General features: G+C 48.4%; 1 protein-coding gene across 4 annotated transcripts in view; it reads left to right on the forward strand.

Moving 5' to 3' along the window:
• ADAMTS17 (ADAM metallopeptidase with thrombospondin type 1 motif 17) overlaps window positions 1-16,157 on the forward strand; it is a 355,712-nt gene that overhangs the window by 219,972 nt on the left and 119,583 nt on the right. For 3 of the 4 annotated variants that reach the window (XM_033852069.2, XM_033852070.2, XM_073801336.1), the window contains exons 11-12: window positions 1,788-1,892; window positions 2,903-3,048. In XM_033852069.2, the coding sequence (XP_033707960.1) occupies window positions 1,788-1,892; window positions 2,903-3,048 (251 nt within the window). The remainder of the gene's footprint in view (window positions 1-1,787; window positions 1,893-2,902; window positions 3,049-16,157) is intronic. The other variant, XM_019945892.3, reaches the window with a different exon arrangement.

The raw sequence follows: 16,157 nt of genomic DNA on the forward strand, positions 1-16,157 counted from the left end.
CTCTCTCTCCTAAGGGGCAATTAGGTCTCCTAATCCTAAACACTCCTACCCCATAAATTCACCTCCTGGGCCCGCCTTGTCTCATGAATACGTGTCCACACACTGACACCATGCTCTGGAAGAGCTCTTAGGTCAAAGTGCATGAAATCACACACTTAACAAGGTGCCGTTGGTCTTTATGGGGACCAGCTGGTGCTGTGCTCCAGCCACTCATCCTGTTACCACTCCATTGAGAGGCGGACAATAATGGGAATGTGGAGGCTTTTCTGAACCCAAATGTGCAAAATTCCACTCGACTCATCAACTTCTTTAGGGGCACAGAGCAGCTCTGACATACTTGAAAAATGAAAAAGGGCTGTGGGCTGTTCTGAGCTCATTGTCAAGCCTGCGGTTCTGCTTTCCCTCCCTTTGCGCCTTTGTTTCTGTCCCTTCAACATCTAAACATTTTCCAACTTTGGACAGCACAGTTGCGCGTCTCCTCTGCGCAGATGTTCGCGATTACTTGGAACAGCCGGCCTCTATACTGAGTCCTCACACCCTCACGAGCCCCGCAGGGACTGCCCTGAGCTGTACGTGGGGACTCTGCCTGAGGTGTACCCTCCGGTCCACGGCCGCGCCCTGGAGGATGGAGCCTTCAGGCATTGTCGCCATGATTGGGTCTGGCATCCTGGAAGCACTGCATCTTTCAAAGAGCCTTAAGTACATCTGTTCTCAATTTTTAGACCACAAGGCGAGGATTTGGGTGCAAGGAGTTTGTCTGGGAAGTGATCCCAGGAAACACTGTGAGGGGGCAGGGAAATGAGGGGCGATCAAGCAAGGTGCACTGGTGGGCGGACAACAGACCACCCCTGGGACCTTGCCAGATGTGTGGACCTTGCCTCAGAGCCATTCCACCCAGGGACGGGTGTCCAGCTCCCATCCCTTGTGTTTAAGGGTTGCTCCGTGGCCAGAGAACAGCTTCTAACAGGCAGATCAGGGAAGCAGCAGGACATGTGGGGGGACGGTGTCTGCCCTGAGTCCTGCAGGGGAGACCGAGGCAGATGGGGAGGACACCAGCCATATCTGCTTCAGTTATTTTGATAAAGTGTCTCATTCTGAGTACTTTACCCATGTCCAAGTTTCCCATTAATACAAATGGGAAAATGGGAGTCTGTGTTTTTAAATGCTTTTTCTTGTTTTAGTAGAATTATTTTAATTGTATATTCGTGGATGGTAAGAAACTCTCTAGGTGAAATAGTATAAGAAATCACAGGTGGCTCAGCGGAGCTAGCAAGCAGGTGACCTCAGGGAGGATTGAAGTTTGCCTCTTTAACCCCAGGGCAGCCCTGAGCCTACATCACCTGTTGGGTTCTCACTCCTGAGGCCGCATAGCAGCTGCACCAGCCTCAGCTCCAGAGCGAGCCCGCCCTGAGGAGGCTTGGTTGCTGAGGTTCTTTTCCCATGCGCTCTGTAGGACCGGTGGGAATCTGCTTTGTACCTTCCTACATTGAATGTATCTGCTTGTTAAGGGCTCCCAGGCCCCAGCCTGCATCGGATGCTAGTGCAGGAACTGCTGAGCTCAACCTCCAGGAGGTGAGCCCTCCTAGGAGTAAATGCATGGAATTTTGTTGAGCTAAATGAACTAGTTGAAATGATGCATCTATTTTTTTTGATATCCAGATACATGACCCTCCTTCTTCCCCTCATGTTTCAAATCCCAAATCCAAACCGGTCAGGGAGTCCCACCTTCCGGCCCCATTGTGACCTGTGTGCGGAGTTCTCGGCAGTCACGTTCCTTCCCTTGTCAGCAGCATCTGATGTGCGCTGGACTGTGGTGCCTGGTGGAAGGAGATACATCCTGCAAAACCAAACTGGACCCTCCCCTGGATGGCACAGAGTGTGGGGCAGACAAGGTAACCCAGCTTCTCACTGCCCCCAGCAGGCAACCCCATATCCCCTGCACATTGGCACCTCTTCTGAAAGGTGGTCCGCACTGCACTCAGGAGCCCCTGAAGCACCCCCGGGCCACCCCAGAAATTCCATGGAGCCCACTTAAGGCACAGAGGGATATGTTCAGCTCTCTCCTGTTTTTCTTATACAGGAATCATTTATTCAATATTTTTATTAAATTAACTCCTTTTGTCACATGAGTGAATTTACTTAAAACTTTTATATCAGTAGACCGTAAATGGAAAAACAGGATCACTTGCCGTGCAGAAAAGGCTGTCGTAAGATGATTTTAATGAGAACAATACTAGCGGTTAAGAGCGCCAGTCTTCAGCCTGATCTTCATTAACAGGAGAGACTGGCAAGTGTTAGGAGAGGTGTTCAGGACCAGCAGCCACAGCCTAAGGCTTTCTCTCTAGTCTTAGTGTACGAACTGAAAGAGTTGCTGTGATCAGGACCATTAAGTCACATCTCCTGCCCCAGGGTTTGTGCCACACACGTTGGGAAATTATTTTCAAGGATTGGCTTTCTCTTATCCTCAGAAAGAGCCGAGGTTCTCCCACGTGGCACCAGCTGTATCATCTCCAAGCACCAATCCCAACCCTGAAGTTCAGAACTACAGAGCCAGGAAATACTGCCTTTCAGAAAGAGACTCACATTAAACAGTTTGCAGAAGATAGGTTTCTCCATGAGCCATGTGAATTCATCCTTTTTCTGGGAATTTAGAGAACCTCCACTGAACACATTCACGTGGAAGTTTAGGGCAAAATCCAAACCCCAGAGCCATAGCAGTGTCAGGTTGGATATGGAAGGAATGTCACCAATGTCACCAGAGTTAGCAAACTTACACACCCCGAAATAGTCTACTTCTGTGTAAATTAACAAAAATTGGGTTTCGGAGGCGTGGTGTTTTCTCACATGGAGGGGATCTCAGTTTTCAGTGAGTAAGCAGGTTTGCTGCCCTGCTGTGTTTCAGTGGTGCCGCGCGGGGGAGTGTGTGAACAAGACGCCCATCCCGGAGCACGTGGATGGAGACTGGAGCCTGTGGGGCAGCTGGAGCATGTGCAGCCGCACGTGTGGCACGGGAGCCCGCTTCCGGCAGAGGAAATGCGACAACCCTCCGTAAGTCCCCCTGACCAGCCTTCTCCAGGGTGCGTGGATCGGGGTTTCCAAACTGCAGCTCGCATTGCCTTGCAGAGCAGGGTCTGTCTCCCGCTGTTGATTTGAGCTGAAGGAAAGTGAACTTGAACCGAAGGTTCAGGTTGCCAGGCATTGTGTGCATCAGATGGCATCTCAGCTCAAACAGAACTCTCTCTGTAACAGAGATGCAGTAAGTCCTGTGGGGAGCTGGCTACCCTTCCTTGCGTGGGCCCTGGTAGAACCGTTTCTCATCCAGCTGGAAGAGAATCCCTCCCGGCCTGCTTCCTGGCTGCCTTAGACAAGGGTTATCCCAGGGAAGCTGGCAGACCTTCGGAAAAGTGAGGCTGACCTTCAAATTGGTTATGCTAATCTGGGAGCAGCCTGGCTGTTGATAAGTTGCAAAGCATTTGTGGGTTCCACTCTTTTGTATCCAAATATCTTTCACCTGTCCTGTTAGAACTGTTTGACAGAAAATAGTTTTTTAGTTTTGTTTCCTCATAGGCTTCCTTTTATTGACTATGATGATGCCATAATCCTTGTTCACCTCTACACATTTGTTCCAAAAAACTCAGGGCTAGATCTTATGCTTAACTGTAATAATTCCTTTATCACAGGTTTATTTTTTCTCCTTTTCTCTTGAAATTTCCCATTTTAAATATTTCTTTAAATTATCTGTTTTACATCTTGTGTGCCATCACATTAATTTTTGAAAATGAGCAAGTTATAAATTATGACTGAAAGGAAATGGTTTATATCTACAATTAAATCGTATTGATGAATAATTAGCAAACCTCTCCTGTATTTAAAAATTCTAATGTCCAATGTGTATCCCAAACCAATTAAATCACAAACTCTGCAGGTGGGGCCGAGGAATCAGATGTGCCAAATCTCTCTGGGCGACTCCAACGACCAGCCAAGGTTGAGAACCTCCAGATTAAAGGAAAACTTACGCTCACAGTTTAGTCAATGTCAGGAACACTGTATTTTCTGGTAGTGCTGTAAGCATTGGCATTATGTATTGTCTTATTAAAACTTTTCCCTCCAGCACCCAGCAGAGTGCCTGACAGATAGTAGGTAGGTATTTAATCTTTTAGAAGTGAATTCTTAATTAAAAGCATAGGTGGTATATTAGGATTTTCCAGAGAGGCAGAACCAATAGCCATATACGTATGATTTATTATTGGCTCACATGGTTATGGAGGCTGAGCAATTCCGTGATCTGCCACATGCAAGCTGAAGGCCCAGGTATAATTCAGTCTGAGTCTGAAGGCCTGAGGACCAGGGGAGCCCATGATGTAAATCCCAGTCCAAGGGCAGGAGAAGATGAGAGGAGACATTGCAGCCCAAACAGTGAGGCCTCCTTCTGCCTTTTGTTCTAATCAGGCCCTCAGTGGATTGGGTGATGCCCACCCACACTGGGGAGGGCAACTGCTCTAGGAGTCCACTAATCCAAATGCTAATCTCATCTGGAAACACCCTCACAAACACCCCCAGGGAGAATTTTTAGTCTCGGCATCCCATGGCCAGTCAAGTTGGTACATAAAATTTGCCATCATAGATGGGTAGATGATTAGAAAACCTACTTAGCTAAGTGGTGAGAGGTTAATAGTGGCTTCAGTTTTTCCATTTCTCTGTGATGATGTTAAAATAGTTCCACCTCTCGCCCAAAGAAGAGAGCTCTGGGTTTGGAATCATGGTTTGGAGATTTGGGCCTGGTTTGGTTGGTTATTGGTCGTGTGACCTCAAGGAAGACCCTTCTCTCTCTGGGCCTCAGCTTCCTCCTTTACAGGGAGCTGGCATGGTATAGTAGGAAGAGCCAGGCTTCAAAGCCAGAACAGACAAGGCTTCAACTCCCAGGGCCACTTTTTTTTTTTTTTTTTTTTGCAGTACACGGGCCTCTCACTGCTGTGGCCTCTCCCATTGTGGAGCACAGGCTCCAGACGCGCAGGCTCAGTGGCCATGGCTCACAGTCCTAGCCGCTCCACGGCATGTGGGATCTTCCTGGACCGGGGCACGAACCCGTGTCCCCTGCATTGGCAGGCGGTCTCCCAACCACTGCGCCACCAGGGAAGCCCTCAGGGCCACTTGTTATAGCAACAGGCAGCTGTTACCTTCCTATCCATCTAAAAATTGGAAAAATCCATGGGAATGCATGTAAAGTACATGATCTGTATTTACCACACGGCCCCTCTTGATATTAGCACCAGGAGAAGAACAGGGGCAAGACCACATGCCCTACCTCCTACCTCGCAGCACTGTTTTGAGGCTCAGAGGAGAAAGGATTTGTTAAGTGCAGAGCACAGTTTGCAAAGGCTGTGGCTGTCATGGGTGCTTCATGTTTGTGATTGGAGCTCAGGTGCTCTGGCCAAGGACTGCTCTCCTTTGGCACATTACATACCTCATCCCAGGTCAGGTGACACCCAGTAAATGTCATAGTAGGGGAATATCGGACCCTTTAAATACCTCTGGAAGGACTCTGTGTCCCAAGATGGTCAACAATAGGATTGTGTTTAGATGAAGGCATCCTTGCAAGAATAAGATGTTATCAATGCTGAGCAAATGTGTTAGGCACAATTTTCATGGGACCTGATTTTGTGTTTTGTGAAGATGACGTCGGCTAAGGCGCACCCACCCCCGCAACCATGCTTCGGCTCTGCCCATTGTCCCCACCCCAGCTGCTTTCTCTGTTCTGGGCACAGGGGCATTTTGTGAGAGGAGGCTCCTAGAGACCCCTGAGTTCAGAGGGCTGAGTGAACATACCCCCCACCCTGGCCTGTACTGCCATGGGATTTCCCATGCTGCATCCTCACCCCACCCCTCCAGGCCCATTGGCCCCATAAAGAGGCTGTTCTGGAAATCCCAAAGTTGTTTTAAAAACCTTCTTCCATTCCTCTGCTTTATCAAGTGGCCCCCAACTGGCGGTCATGAACTTCATCTCTCCTTGTCCCCTTCCTACATCTTATCATTGAGGAATGGGGAATCTGTAGGACTACCGCATGTGGACAGCTGAGGGGTTTTATGGGTCTCAGCACATCAGGTGGTTGTGGGCTCTGACACACCTCCAGGAGGGTAGTCTTCCAGCAACACCCCGTGGGGCAGGGCAACTGGAGAAGGACCCGAGAGAGAACACCCTCCTCGGAGATGCCTCTCAACATGTGGCCTTCAGTAAACCTGCACAGGGCCCTAACTCAGGGCCAGGGACCCTGCTTGGTGTACACTTAAGATAAGCAAAACTGGATAAAGTCCCCACCCCCCTATAGGGGCATAGTCCCGCCAACTGCCCTTGGTTTTCTCCTGGACACCTCAAACCTGATGGTTCCTAAGCTGCGATCTCTCCTCCCCCAAACTCCCCTCCCAGCCCACATCCCCCTCAGTAAATAGCACCACCAGCTGTTGCACAGGTCGAGTTCAAAGCCCCTGAGTGCATGCATGGCCCCTTGTCCCCTCTCTTCCTCCTCCATCTCTGATAATGATAAGAACAGGGCACGCAGGGCCCTGTCTAGGTGCCAGGTTCCCTTCTAGACATTTGCACATAGTAAATCACCTAAATTTGTCATAAGGGAGAGGCGTCTTTTTTGTCCCCTTTGCACATGTTAAAAATTGAATCATATGGAGGTTAGGTAACTTGCTGCAGGTCACACAGCTGGGCAACGGCCGGTCAGGTTTGGACCCAGTGGCGAGGCTCCAGTGTCCTTTCGGACGATCAGCATCAGCCTCCCTGCTTCCCACATGATCCCCCCGGCCCCCAAATTCATTCTCCACAGAAAGCCAGAGACATCCACTTACCAGTAAAGCCAATTATACCTCTTCCTGCTTCAGCCCTTTTGTTCACTCCCCGCTGCATTTAGAATGAACTCCATGCTCTTCACCGTGGCCCCTGTATTAGTTTCCTGTGACTGCCATAATAAATTACCAGGACTTGGTGTCTTTTTTTTAAATTTATTTTATTTTTTATTTATTTATTTTTGGCTGTGTTGTGTCTTCGTTGCTTTGCGTGGGCTTTCTCTAGTTGCAGTGAGTGGGGGCTACCCTTCATTGCGGTGCGCTGGCTTCTCATTGCAGTGGCTTCTCTTGTTGCAGAGCACGGGCTCTAAGCTCACGGGCTTCAGTACTTGTGGCTCGCGGGCTGTAGAGAACAGGCTCAGTAGTGTGGCGCACAGGCTTAGTTGCTCTGCGGCATGTGGGATCTTCCCAGACCAGGGATCAAACCTGTGTCCCCTGCGCTGGCAGGCGGATTCTTAACCACTGCACCACCAGGGAAGTCCCTTGGTGTCTTAAAACAATATAAATTTATCCTCTCACAGTTCTGGAAACCAGGAGTTTGAAGTCAAGGTGTCAGCAGGATTGATTCCTTCCTGAAACTCTGAAGGAGAATCCATTGCTCTCCTGTCCCCTTGCCCTTGGTGGCTGCCGGCCTTCTCTGCCCTATAGACTTACCACTCTAGCCTCTGCCCCTGCCTTCATGTGGACGTCTTCTCTGTGCTTCTCCTCACCACCTCTTCTCAGGACACTGGCCATTGGGTTTAGGGGCCACCCTAATCCAGGATGATCTCATCTCATAATTATGAGATCCTGATGATATCTAGCAAGACCCTTTTCCCAGTTAAGGTCACATTTGCAGGTTCTGGGTGGGTTTGTCTTTGCAGGGAAGGTACCACCCTATTCAACCTACTGCACCTCCTTTCTGTTGTCAGACACAACGCCCCAACCTCCGGACCTGGGTCGGTGCTCCTTTCCCTCTTCCAGGATTCCTTTGCCCTCTTTGTGTCTTCTCTTCAGACAGGTCTCCTCCCCTGACCACCCTGCCTGAGGTGGGTGCCTGCTCTACACGCTCTCTCTGCACCCTTTCCTAACGTTACAGGTATTATAATGATTTATAATTACTCATATGCATTTGCTCACTTGTTTTCACTGTGTCCTCCCCCACTGACCTTTGAGCTGTTGGGCCCCATCCTCCTTCCATGCCCACAGCAGACCAGCCCTCTGTAATGTGTACTTGACCACCTGACTGTCTAGGCGCATGCTTGCTGAGAAAAAGCAAACTTTCTGATCTTCCAGTGCTGCAAAACACACATCTAATATTGTCTTTCCTTAAAAAACACAAAGGTTATTGTGAATTATTATGCCAAGGAGGTGGGTCACCAGGTAGGCCCCTTCCCTTGCACCATCTAGCCTCACTGAGGCCCACAAGCTGTGAACAGCCAGGAATGGGGTCCAGGTGCCCCTGGGCATGAGGGCCATCTTCACCTGTGCCTTCCCTGCCCCAGTGAGGCTGTGCTCACAGCTAGAGGTGCTCAGAGCCATCTCAAGAGCAAGCTCCAAACATAATCTGGCTTTGTTTATTCCAAGTGAGAGAAACAATATGTTTTTGCTCCTATCATAGTTACGCCTTGGTAGTCGGTCCAGTCTTTTGCAATAAGAGTGTAGCTCCATTTCCTGTTCTGAAGCAACAGGCTCTTTTTCCCCTGTAGTTTTCTACAAGGTTTCTCACCTTCATGGAACCACCCAGGTGAACGGGAAGAGAAGAGGCTGGCCTTGGGGGGCAGCTTTGCAGCAGTCCTGGTTCCCTCCCAGGGAGATGCAGGAGCAGAGAGGGTTTGCTGAAGTCCAGGCAGTAGCTGTCAGCCTGCTTTTGCAGAATGGCCTGAGGTGGTGATTGTTACAAAGCACAGCTGATGGAGGCCCCAAGCCAAGCTCTGACCAAAACAACGTCCTCTCCCGGCTCACTCCTTAAATCACCAGGCTCACTGCCTTGAGATTTCCCAAGAATGTCCAAATCTCACTGCTATGTACATCTCCTACTTGGAACTCTCCCACCACCCTCTCCCCACCCCCTTCACTTTATATTCCTGGCACCTTTCCCATCTTCTGCAGCTGGTTTATTCACTGTCCAAAATACTGGCAAAAGAGTCCCCCCATTTTTTTCTCTAGTCTTGGTCTTTACAGCTATTGGAATTTTTATTTCTTGCCAACTAACATCAAGGCTTTGGGGACCATCCGTGTTTTTAATCCAGCTTCCTAAGCTTGTCCTTTCCTGACATAATTTGTGTCGCTGTCAGTGGGAGATTTTGCCAAAAGACTGCAATGCAGAGAGTTCATCTCTAATGTGAGTTCTGGTACCCCATCAGGAGGCTTGTGTTTGGGGGATGGCTGGGGAGTAGGGTGGGGAGAAAAGGCTCCATTGATCTTGTGTGAAAAGCCAGCTCTGCACAGGAAGGATGGGGAGGTGAGTGGATCTTAGAAGCAGGAGTGCGTTAGGGTCACCACACAGCGTCCACACCCTGAGCATCAGGAAGGAAAGCAGCCCACCTCCTCCCAAGACCCTGGGGAGTGAAGTTATGTTCCTGTAATGGCTTTTTGCCTCCACAGTGAAACCCCCATACGTGTGCTTTTAACGTATCAGGTACTCACAGGGATAGTTTTTAAAAATCACAGTTTTCTGCACTTGAGCCTAAGTTCCATGTGTTACTTGGTGCTTTTCAGAGGAGGCCTTAACACTAGGATGGCGGCTGCCCTGCGGGGGCATTAGTAGCCCTGCAGCACTTTGATCCCGCGGCTGTGCCCTGCTTGCTCCTCGGAGCTCTTGGTGCAAGAACAGGAGGCAGAACCGCTGAAGTCACCCTGTCTCTGGGTGGTGAGCGGATCTTAACCACTGTGGTGGCTTTATCTTCTGATCTACCTTCATTCAATAGAGCAGAGCAAAAAACCCAAAAGCGCTGCCGCTCAGCTGCCTCTTGCTCTTCCTTCCACCTGAATGCTGCCTGTCATCCAGGGAAAGGGCAGACCTGCTGTCTGTGATGCTGATCATCTGAGCAGACCTTCGTGCTTCCCTGCACTGTGCTGGGTCTGCCTGGGGCCCTTGGGACCCACCTGGCAGGAGCCGGTCCTACCCAACAGGAGCTCAGAGGGACTCGGCTTTCTCTCCGAATTTTCTCTCCGCTTTCCAGGTTCTCCCCCCAGCCTCTCTACCTTATGCTTTTCCTTGTTTTAAACATCTATCTGATGGTGTAATGTGCAGAAAGGGCACCTACCCTTGAGTATGTGGCTCCCAGCACAGCACTGCTCATCACGGTGGAGCGCATGTGCTGGGCATGCATGCAGGTGCGTGTTGGCTCCTGGTGCGTGTGTGACAGGGTGAGGGCCTGGTTTGCAGAGTGGCCATGCCATCCCCTTGCCCTGAGCAGCAGTAAGCTTCCACCTGCCCCCAGCCTCCCCAGTGCTCGGTGCTGTATGTCTTTTCCACTCTGACCGTTCTGGTGGGTGTGTAGTGGTATCTTGTTGAGGTTGTCCTGTGCGTTTCTTTCATAAGCAGTGAGGCTGAGCATCTGATTGTGTCTGTAGTTGCCACTTGGATATCCTTTCCTGTGACCTGCCTGTTCCAGTCATTTGGGTTTATGTCTAAACTCCTACTGTTGCAAGAAGGGGGACCCCTTCCAGGGCCCAAAAGTGGGCTCTTGTCTAACACTCGGAAATGAACTGTCCGAGGAATCACACATGTTGACAAAGCAAGAGACTTTATTGGGAAGGGGTGCCCAGGCGGAGAGCAGCAGGGTAAGAGAACCCAGGAGGACTGCTCTGCCACGTGGCTCGCAGTCTTGGGTTTTAGGGTGATGGCATTAGTTCCCGGGTTGTCTCTGGCCAATCATTCTGACTCAGGGTCCTTCCTGGTGGCACGTGCATTGCTCAGCCAAGATGGATTCCAGCGAGAAGGATTCTGGGAGGTTGGCAGGACATATGGAATGGCATCTCCTCTCTCCTTCTGACCTTTCCCGAATTCTTCTGGATGGTGGTAGCTTGTTAGTTCTACATCCCTTACCAGGACCTCGTGTTGTAAGATAACTCATGCAGGTGGTTACTGTGGTGCCTGACTGGCGCAGGCACTGGTTTCTGGTTTCTGACAGTGGTTCTGACACTGTTCTGACACTGGTTTCTGACAGTGGTTCCCCTAACTGTAATTTGTTCATATTAAGAAAGTCCTGATAGAGTACAAATAGAAATTGGGGATTGATATTGGAGAAGCATCTTGAAAGTCCATCACACCCCCCATGCCTGTCTCAGTGGGTGAGGCTGGCATTCCTCGCCTCACAGGAGCCAGTGGATAGCCCCCATCCCTAACCTGCTCCTGCTGCAACCAGGAGCACTTGTGAGTCACACTTTCTTATCTCCACCACTCACTTCCCCACTGTGCGTCATTTAACATATTGGAGCTTTGGTTTCCTCATCTGAAGGGTGCAGTGAGGATCCCCCTTCTGATTCTTTGTGCCGACTTAATGACGTAACGGTTATGGAGAGCAGGCAGAGTGTAAGCCCTCTGGGCATATTAGTGTATGATCACTGTTAATGTGAAAGTGTCTCTGTTCTTACCTATGTCCTCAAGGATGAGATTTCAATATGCTGCCACCTCCCCTTGCATTTCCAAGGGTCCTCATGGAGCCTTGGAGCCCTTCCAGCCATTGTGGGAAAGGCTGAGCGTCAGTCATGGACCTACATCTAGCTCTCAGAAACAGACGACTCTATTCTACCACCAATCCTATTATGGTAACCATCCTTCATTTTAGCCATGTCAAGCTTGGTTTCTGTTATTTTGGCCTTCCTAGGTGCTTTGTATTTTATCCACACTGTATAACTCAGGGTAAGTGAGAACCCCAGCCCTCTGCTCCTCAGACTTTGGGAGGGTGATCTCTCCTGCCTGTGTTTGCAGCCCCAACACAGCATCTCCTGAAGGCCCTGTGTCCATACAACTCAAGCTTGGTCCACTCACCTAGCGTGGGTTCCTTGGTAAAGCTGGCCCCTCCTCCAAGTCTTCCCCCAGAACTCCTGTTCATAAGCTACTTGTGGACCTTCCTGTCAGACATGCCTTCCTCCTGCAAAGACTCTTTTCCGTCTTCTTTATGGCATGTATAGGGGGCCTCTTTCTGTGGTCTCAGCACCAGTGTATACCCAGGAGGCCCTCACTGGTGTCATGGTAACACTCAGATGGCCTATGTTATTGACACCATCTTAAGGAGTGAGTGGGCTGAGTGCAGGGTCCTGCCACAGATCAACATATTGAAACTGGGATGATTTGGGTAGAAAATCATGCTGCTTGTGGATTGCTTCTCCCTTTTCCCATGTTGTTCAAAATAGTGACCCAAAGGAAAGTAGAAAAATCAACTCTTTTGGTCTTTTTTTTGAACAGGGAAAGTTTAATGTAAAAAAGCATTAGCTATAACAGGTGATTGTAGTATTGGGGAATTAGCTGCTAAGATGTAAAGAACTCTAGAGACACAGGAAGAGCAGATACAGGAAGCAGCCCCTATCTTCAGGTCTGAGGCAGGGCACCCAAGGAAGGAACAAATATGGATGAGGGTGCCCCCCTCACACACACACCCAGGGCTGAAATTCCTTGGACTTGTGGGAGAGGGTACAACCAGGGCCCACTGGATGAGGGAGACGTTTGCAGAGGTGCTGCCCTGGTGGAAATCTCTGGGAAGTCACACTTAGTGGTGTCAGGGAAAACCGTCCAAAGGAGAAACTGCATGTGAGACCAGGCTGAGAATTTTCCCAAAGTGTTGGTGTGCTCAGAAGCTGCCCTCGGAAGCTGCCTAGAGGGAGGTGGCATGCATCACAGGCCACAGGACCCTACAGGGAGAAGTCACATATCAGAACCAGAGACAAAGCCTGTCCCTCCTCTAGGGTCTCTCTAGTAGCTGGTTCTGATAAAGCTTAGCATCATGCTGCTTGACTGGAGAGCTTTAATTCTTCATATGGCTTCAAGTTACCATCTAGTGTCCTTTCATTTGAACTTGAAGCATTTCTTTTAGGGCAGGTCTGATGGTAAAAAACTTCCTCAACTTTTGCTTATCTGGGAATATCTTAATTTCTCCCTCACTTTTGAATGACAGTTTTGGCTGGGTATAGAACTCTTAGTTGATAGATTTTTTTTCTTTGAGAACTTTGAATGTATCAACCCACTGACTTCTGGCCTCCAGGGTTTCTGATTAGAAATAGGCTTGTAATTTACTGAGGATCTCTTGTCTGTGATGTGTTGCTTCTCTCTTGCTGCTTTCAAGATTCTCTCTTTGTCCTTTGACAGTTTAATTATAGTGCATCTCAGTGAATTTATCCTATTTGAATTGTAGATTCATGTCTTTCTTCAAATTCAGGAAGTTTTAAGCCATCATTTCTTCAAATAAGCTCTCTGCTCCTTTTTTCTCCTTCTGAGACTCCCATAATGTGTATCTTAGTCCCCTTACTGGTTTCCCACAGATCCCCTCTGCTTACTTTTCTTTATTCTTTTTTCTTTTCATTCCCCAGACTCAATATTTCAATTCATAGGACAAATTCATAGAACAAATGTATATTCCTGATTTTTGTTTCTGCCTTCTCAAATCTGCTTTTGAACTCAACTGGTAAATTTTTCATTTCAGTTATTGTACTTCTCAACTTCAGAGGTTTTTTTCCTGTTTATAATTTCTATCTCTTTATTGATATTCTCACTCTTTCATGTATCATTTTCCTGTCTTTGTCTACGTCTTCCTTTAGCACTTTGAGCATCTTAAAGACTGTTGTTTTATAGTTTTTGTCTAGTAAGCCCAACCTCTGGGCTTCCTTCAGTTTCTACCAGTGTATTTTGTTCCTTTGAATGGGCCATACTTTCCTGTTTCTTTATATGCCTTATGATTGTTTTGTTAAAAACTGGACATTTGAATCCTACAATTTACCTCTGGAAATCAGCTTCTCCTCCTTCTTCCCGGATTTACCGTTTCTTTGCTACTGAAAAATTTCTCTGTGTTGGGGATCAAACTGAAGAAGTGTAAGGTCTTCTCTGGCCTTTTCTGAGCCTTCATCTCTTCTTGGGAAAACCTAGTGGCTTTCTAAATTTTCCCATATATGCAGTTGCTTCTGAATAACCTAATCCTTAAATATCTGGCTCCTAAAAGGAGAAAAAGAATTTTTTTAAATGTATTGCTCACTGAAATTCCCTGGTAGGGGCTGCAGCTGGTAGGGATTGCCGCAGTCGTGGCCAGCCCTTATGCCCGTACCTCAGAAATCAAAAGCAGCACTGAGCAATCAGAACACAGAACTCTGATATTTGGAGGACAAGGTCCTTATTGTCCACCCTGGCTCCAGCAAGCCACACCAGGAATGTAGGCACAGCTACCTGGCATGGGGCTGGGACATGGTGTACAGATAGCCACTACCACAGTCAAGGTTGAAATTGACCAAAATTAGCCGCAGCTTACCAGCCAAGCTTTCTCCTGGAGGCTACAAGCTTTTGGATAGACTCCAGAGTTTCAAAATAGTTACTTCAGGCAGTTTTTGCCAATACAGTTTTGGTACAGGTGGAGAGATTCTTGGTGCTTCCTACTCCACCATTTTCCCTGACATCACTTTGTCTTTTGATCCTTTTAAGATAAATTCTGATAATATAGTTCAATTCAGTCTAACTACTGTTTATTAAAGACCAGCCTGTGTAGGATTCTCTGCTTGAGGATGCAGAGGAATAAGAGGAAAACAGGAACTCAGCTGACTATTTCACAAGGTTGATGATAAGCAGCATAGTAGAGACCCAAGCCGGGTCAGGAGAGGTTCCAGGTAGGAAAGAAAAATAGGCTGCAGGATGGAGGTATCCTTAAGGATGGGCAGAGAGTTAGGGATCAGGGAGTGGGGAAGATGGGGCAGTGAGCCAGATGGGGGCTGAAAGGAGACTTGCCTGTGGGAGAAGATTGGACGTGGAGAAGAAAGAGGATAAGTTCAGGAGGGAAGCATCCTGAGGCACGTGTGGTATCTCATGGGCTGCCCCCTCTCAGGCGCACTTTCTGCTGGATCCAGGAGTTCTCTTATGTCACATCTAATCTACTCTCCACCTACCTGCTGTGAGACATAAAGGTAGTTGGTATATGAGGGTCAGTCAGACGAAAATCTGGAAAACTCAATTGATGGAGGAAATTAAAAAGGAAACTAAAAGCTTGATGACAATTCAGGAAGTTAATTACATGACATGTGCAAATCTCAGTCCATACCCTAAGGTGTGTAGGAAATGTAGCTTCCTTTATTTTTTTAGCAACAACCTAATTTGTAGTTTTGCACTCCATTCTAGTCCATGTTGGATTCCTCATCACTTCAGGAGTTTTTGCCCCATTTTCCCTGAGTCCGCATCTAAGTTCGGTTGAGGATGCATCTGGTTATTGTGATGTCTGTTGTATTCATCTCCTAGGGCTGCTGTAACAACCCTCTAACTGGTGGCATAAACAACAGATTTATTCTCCCAGTTCTGGAGGCTAGACGTCCAAAATCAAGGTTTGGAAGGGTTGGCTTCTTCTGAGGGCTGTAAGGGAGAATCTGGTGGTTTACTGGCAATCTTTGGCATTCCTTAGAGCGTAGAATCATCGCCCTAATCTCTGTCTTCATCTTCACATGGCGTTCTCCCTTTGGGTGTCTATCTCCAGATTTTCCCCTTTTATAATAACACCATTCACACTGAATTAGGAGCTCACCCTACTGTAGTATGGCCTCATCTTAACTAATTACACCTGCAGTGGTCCTATTTCCAAGTAAGGTCACAGTCTGATGCTCTGGAGGTTAGGACTTCAGCATATGAATTTTAGAAAGGACATAATTCAACCCACAACTTCTTACCATAGAGCATCTCTGCCTCACCCATTTCTTCTCTGGTCCCAGCCATGGGATGTGCAACTCGCCTGTTACAGAAAAGATGTCCCTCCTGCTGGTCCACATGGTTCATCAGGGCCAGCCCCTCTCTGTTCCTTCTGCACCATGGTTTGTGGCACAGAAATACATTCATCTACCCACACTTGGCACTTGGGCCTGGGGCTCTTGGGGAGGTGGTCTGAGGCTCCACCTATCCGAGCATGCCATGCAGTCGTTTCCCTGAGCTCTAGCTGCCTCCCTGGTACTATGGGCAGGCAAACGAACAAAGGATCCCTCTCTTCTCAGATGTCTTAGAGAGGTTTTGCTGTTCCCTAACTTTGAGATCAAAACTCAGAACCCTCTGTGGAGCCCCTAGCGTATGTAATCTCTCAAGGCTGCCTCCACTCCCAGGTGGGAGAGGTGTTTGTTGTCTGGGGTGTATGAGGTGGGCATGGAGG

This window comes from Tursiops truncatus, chromosome 2 (assembly GCF_011762595.2).
Source record: "Tursiops truncatus isolate mTurTru1 chromosome 2, mTurTru1.mat.Y, whole genome shotgun sequence".
NCBI classification, from domain to species: domain Eukaryota; kingdom Metazoa; phylum Chordata; class Mammalia; order Artiodactyla; family Delphinidae; genus Tursiops; species Tursiops truncatus.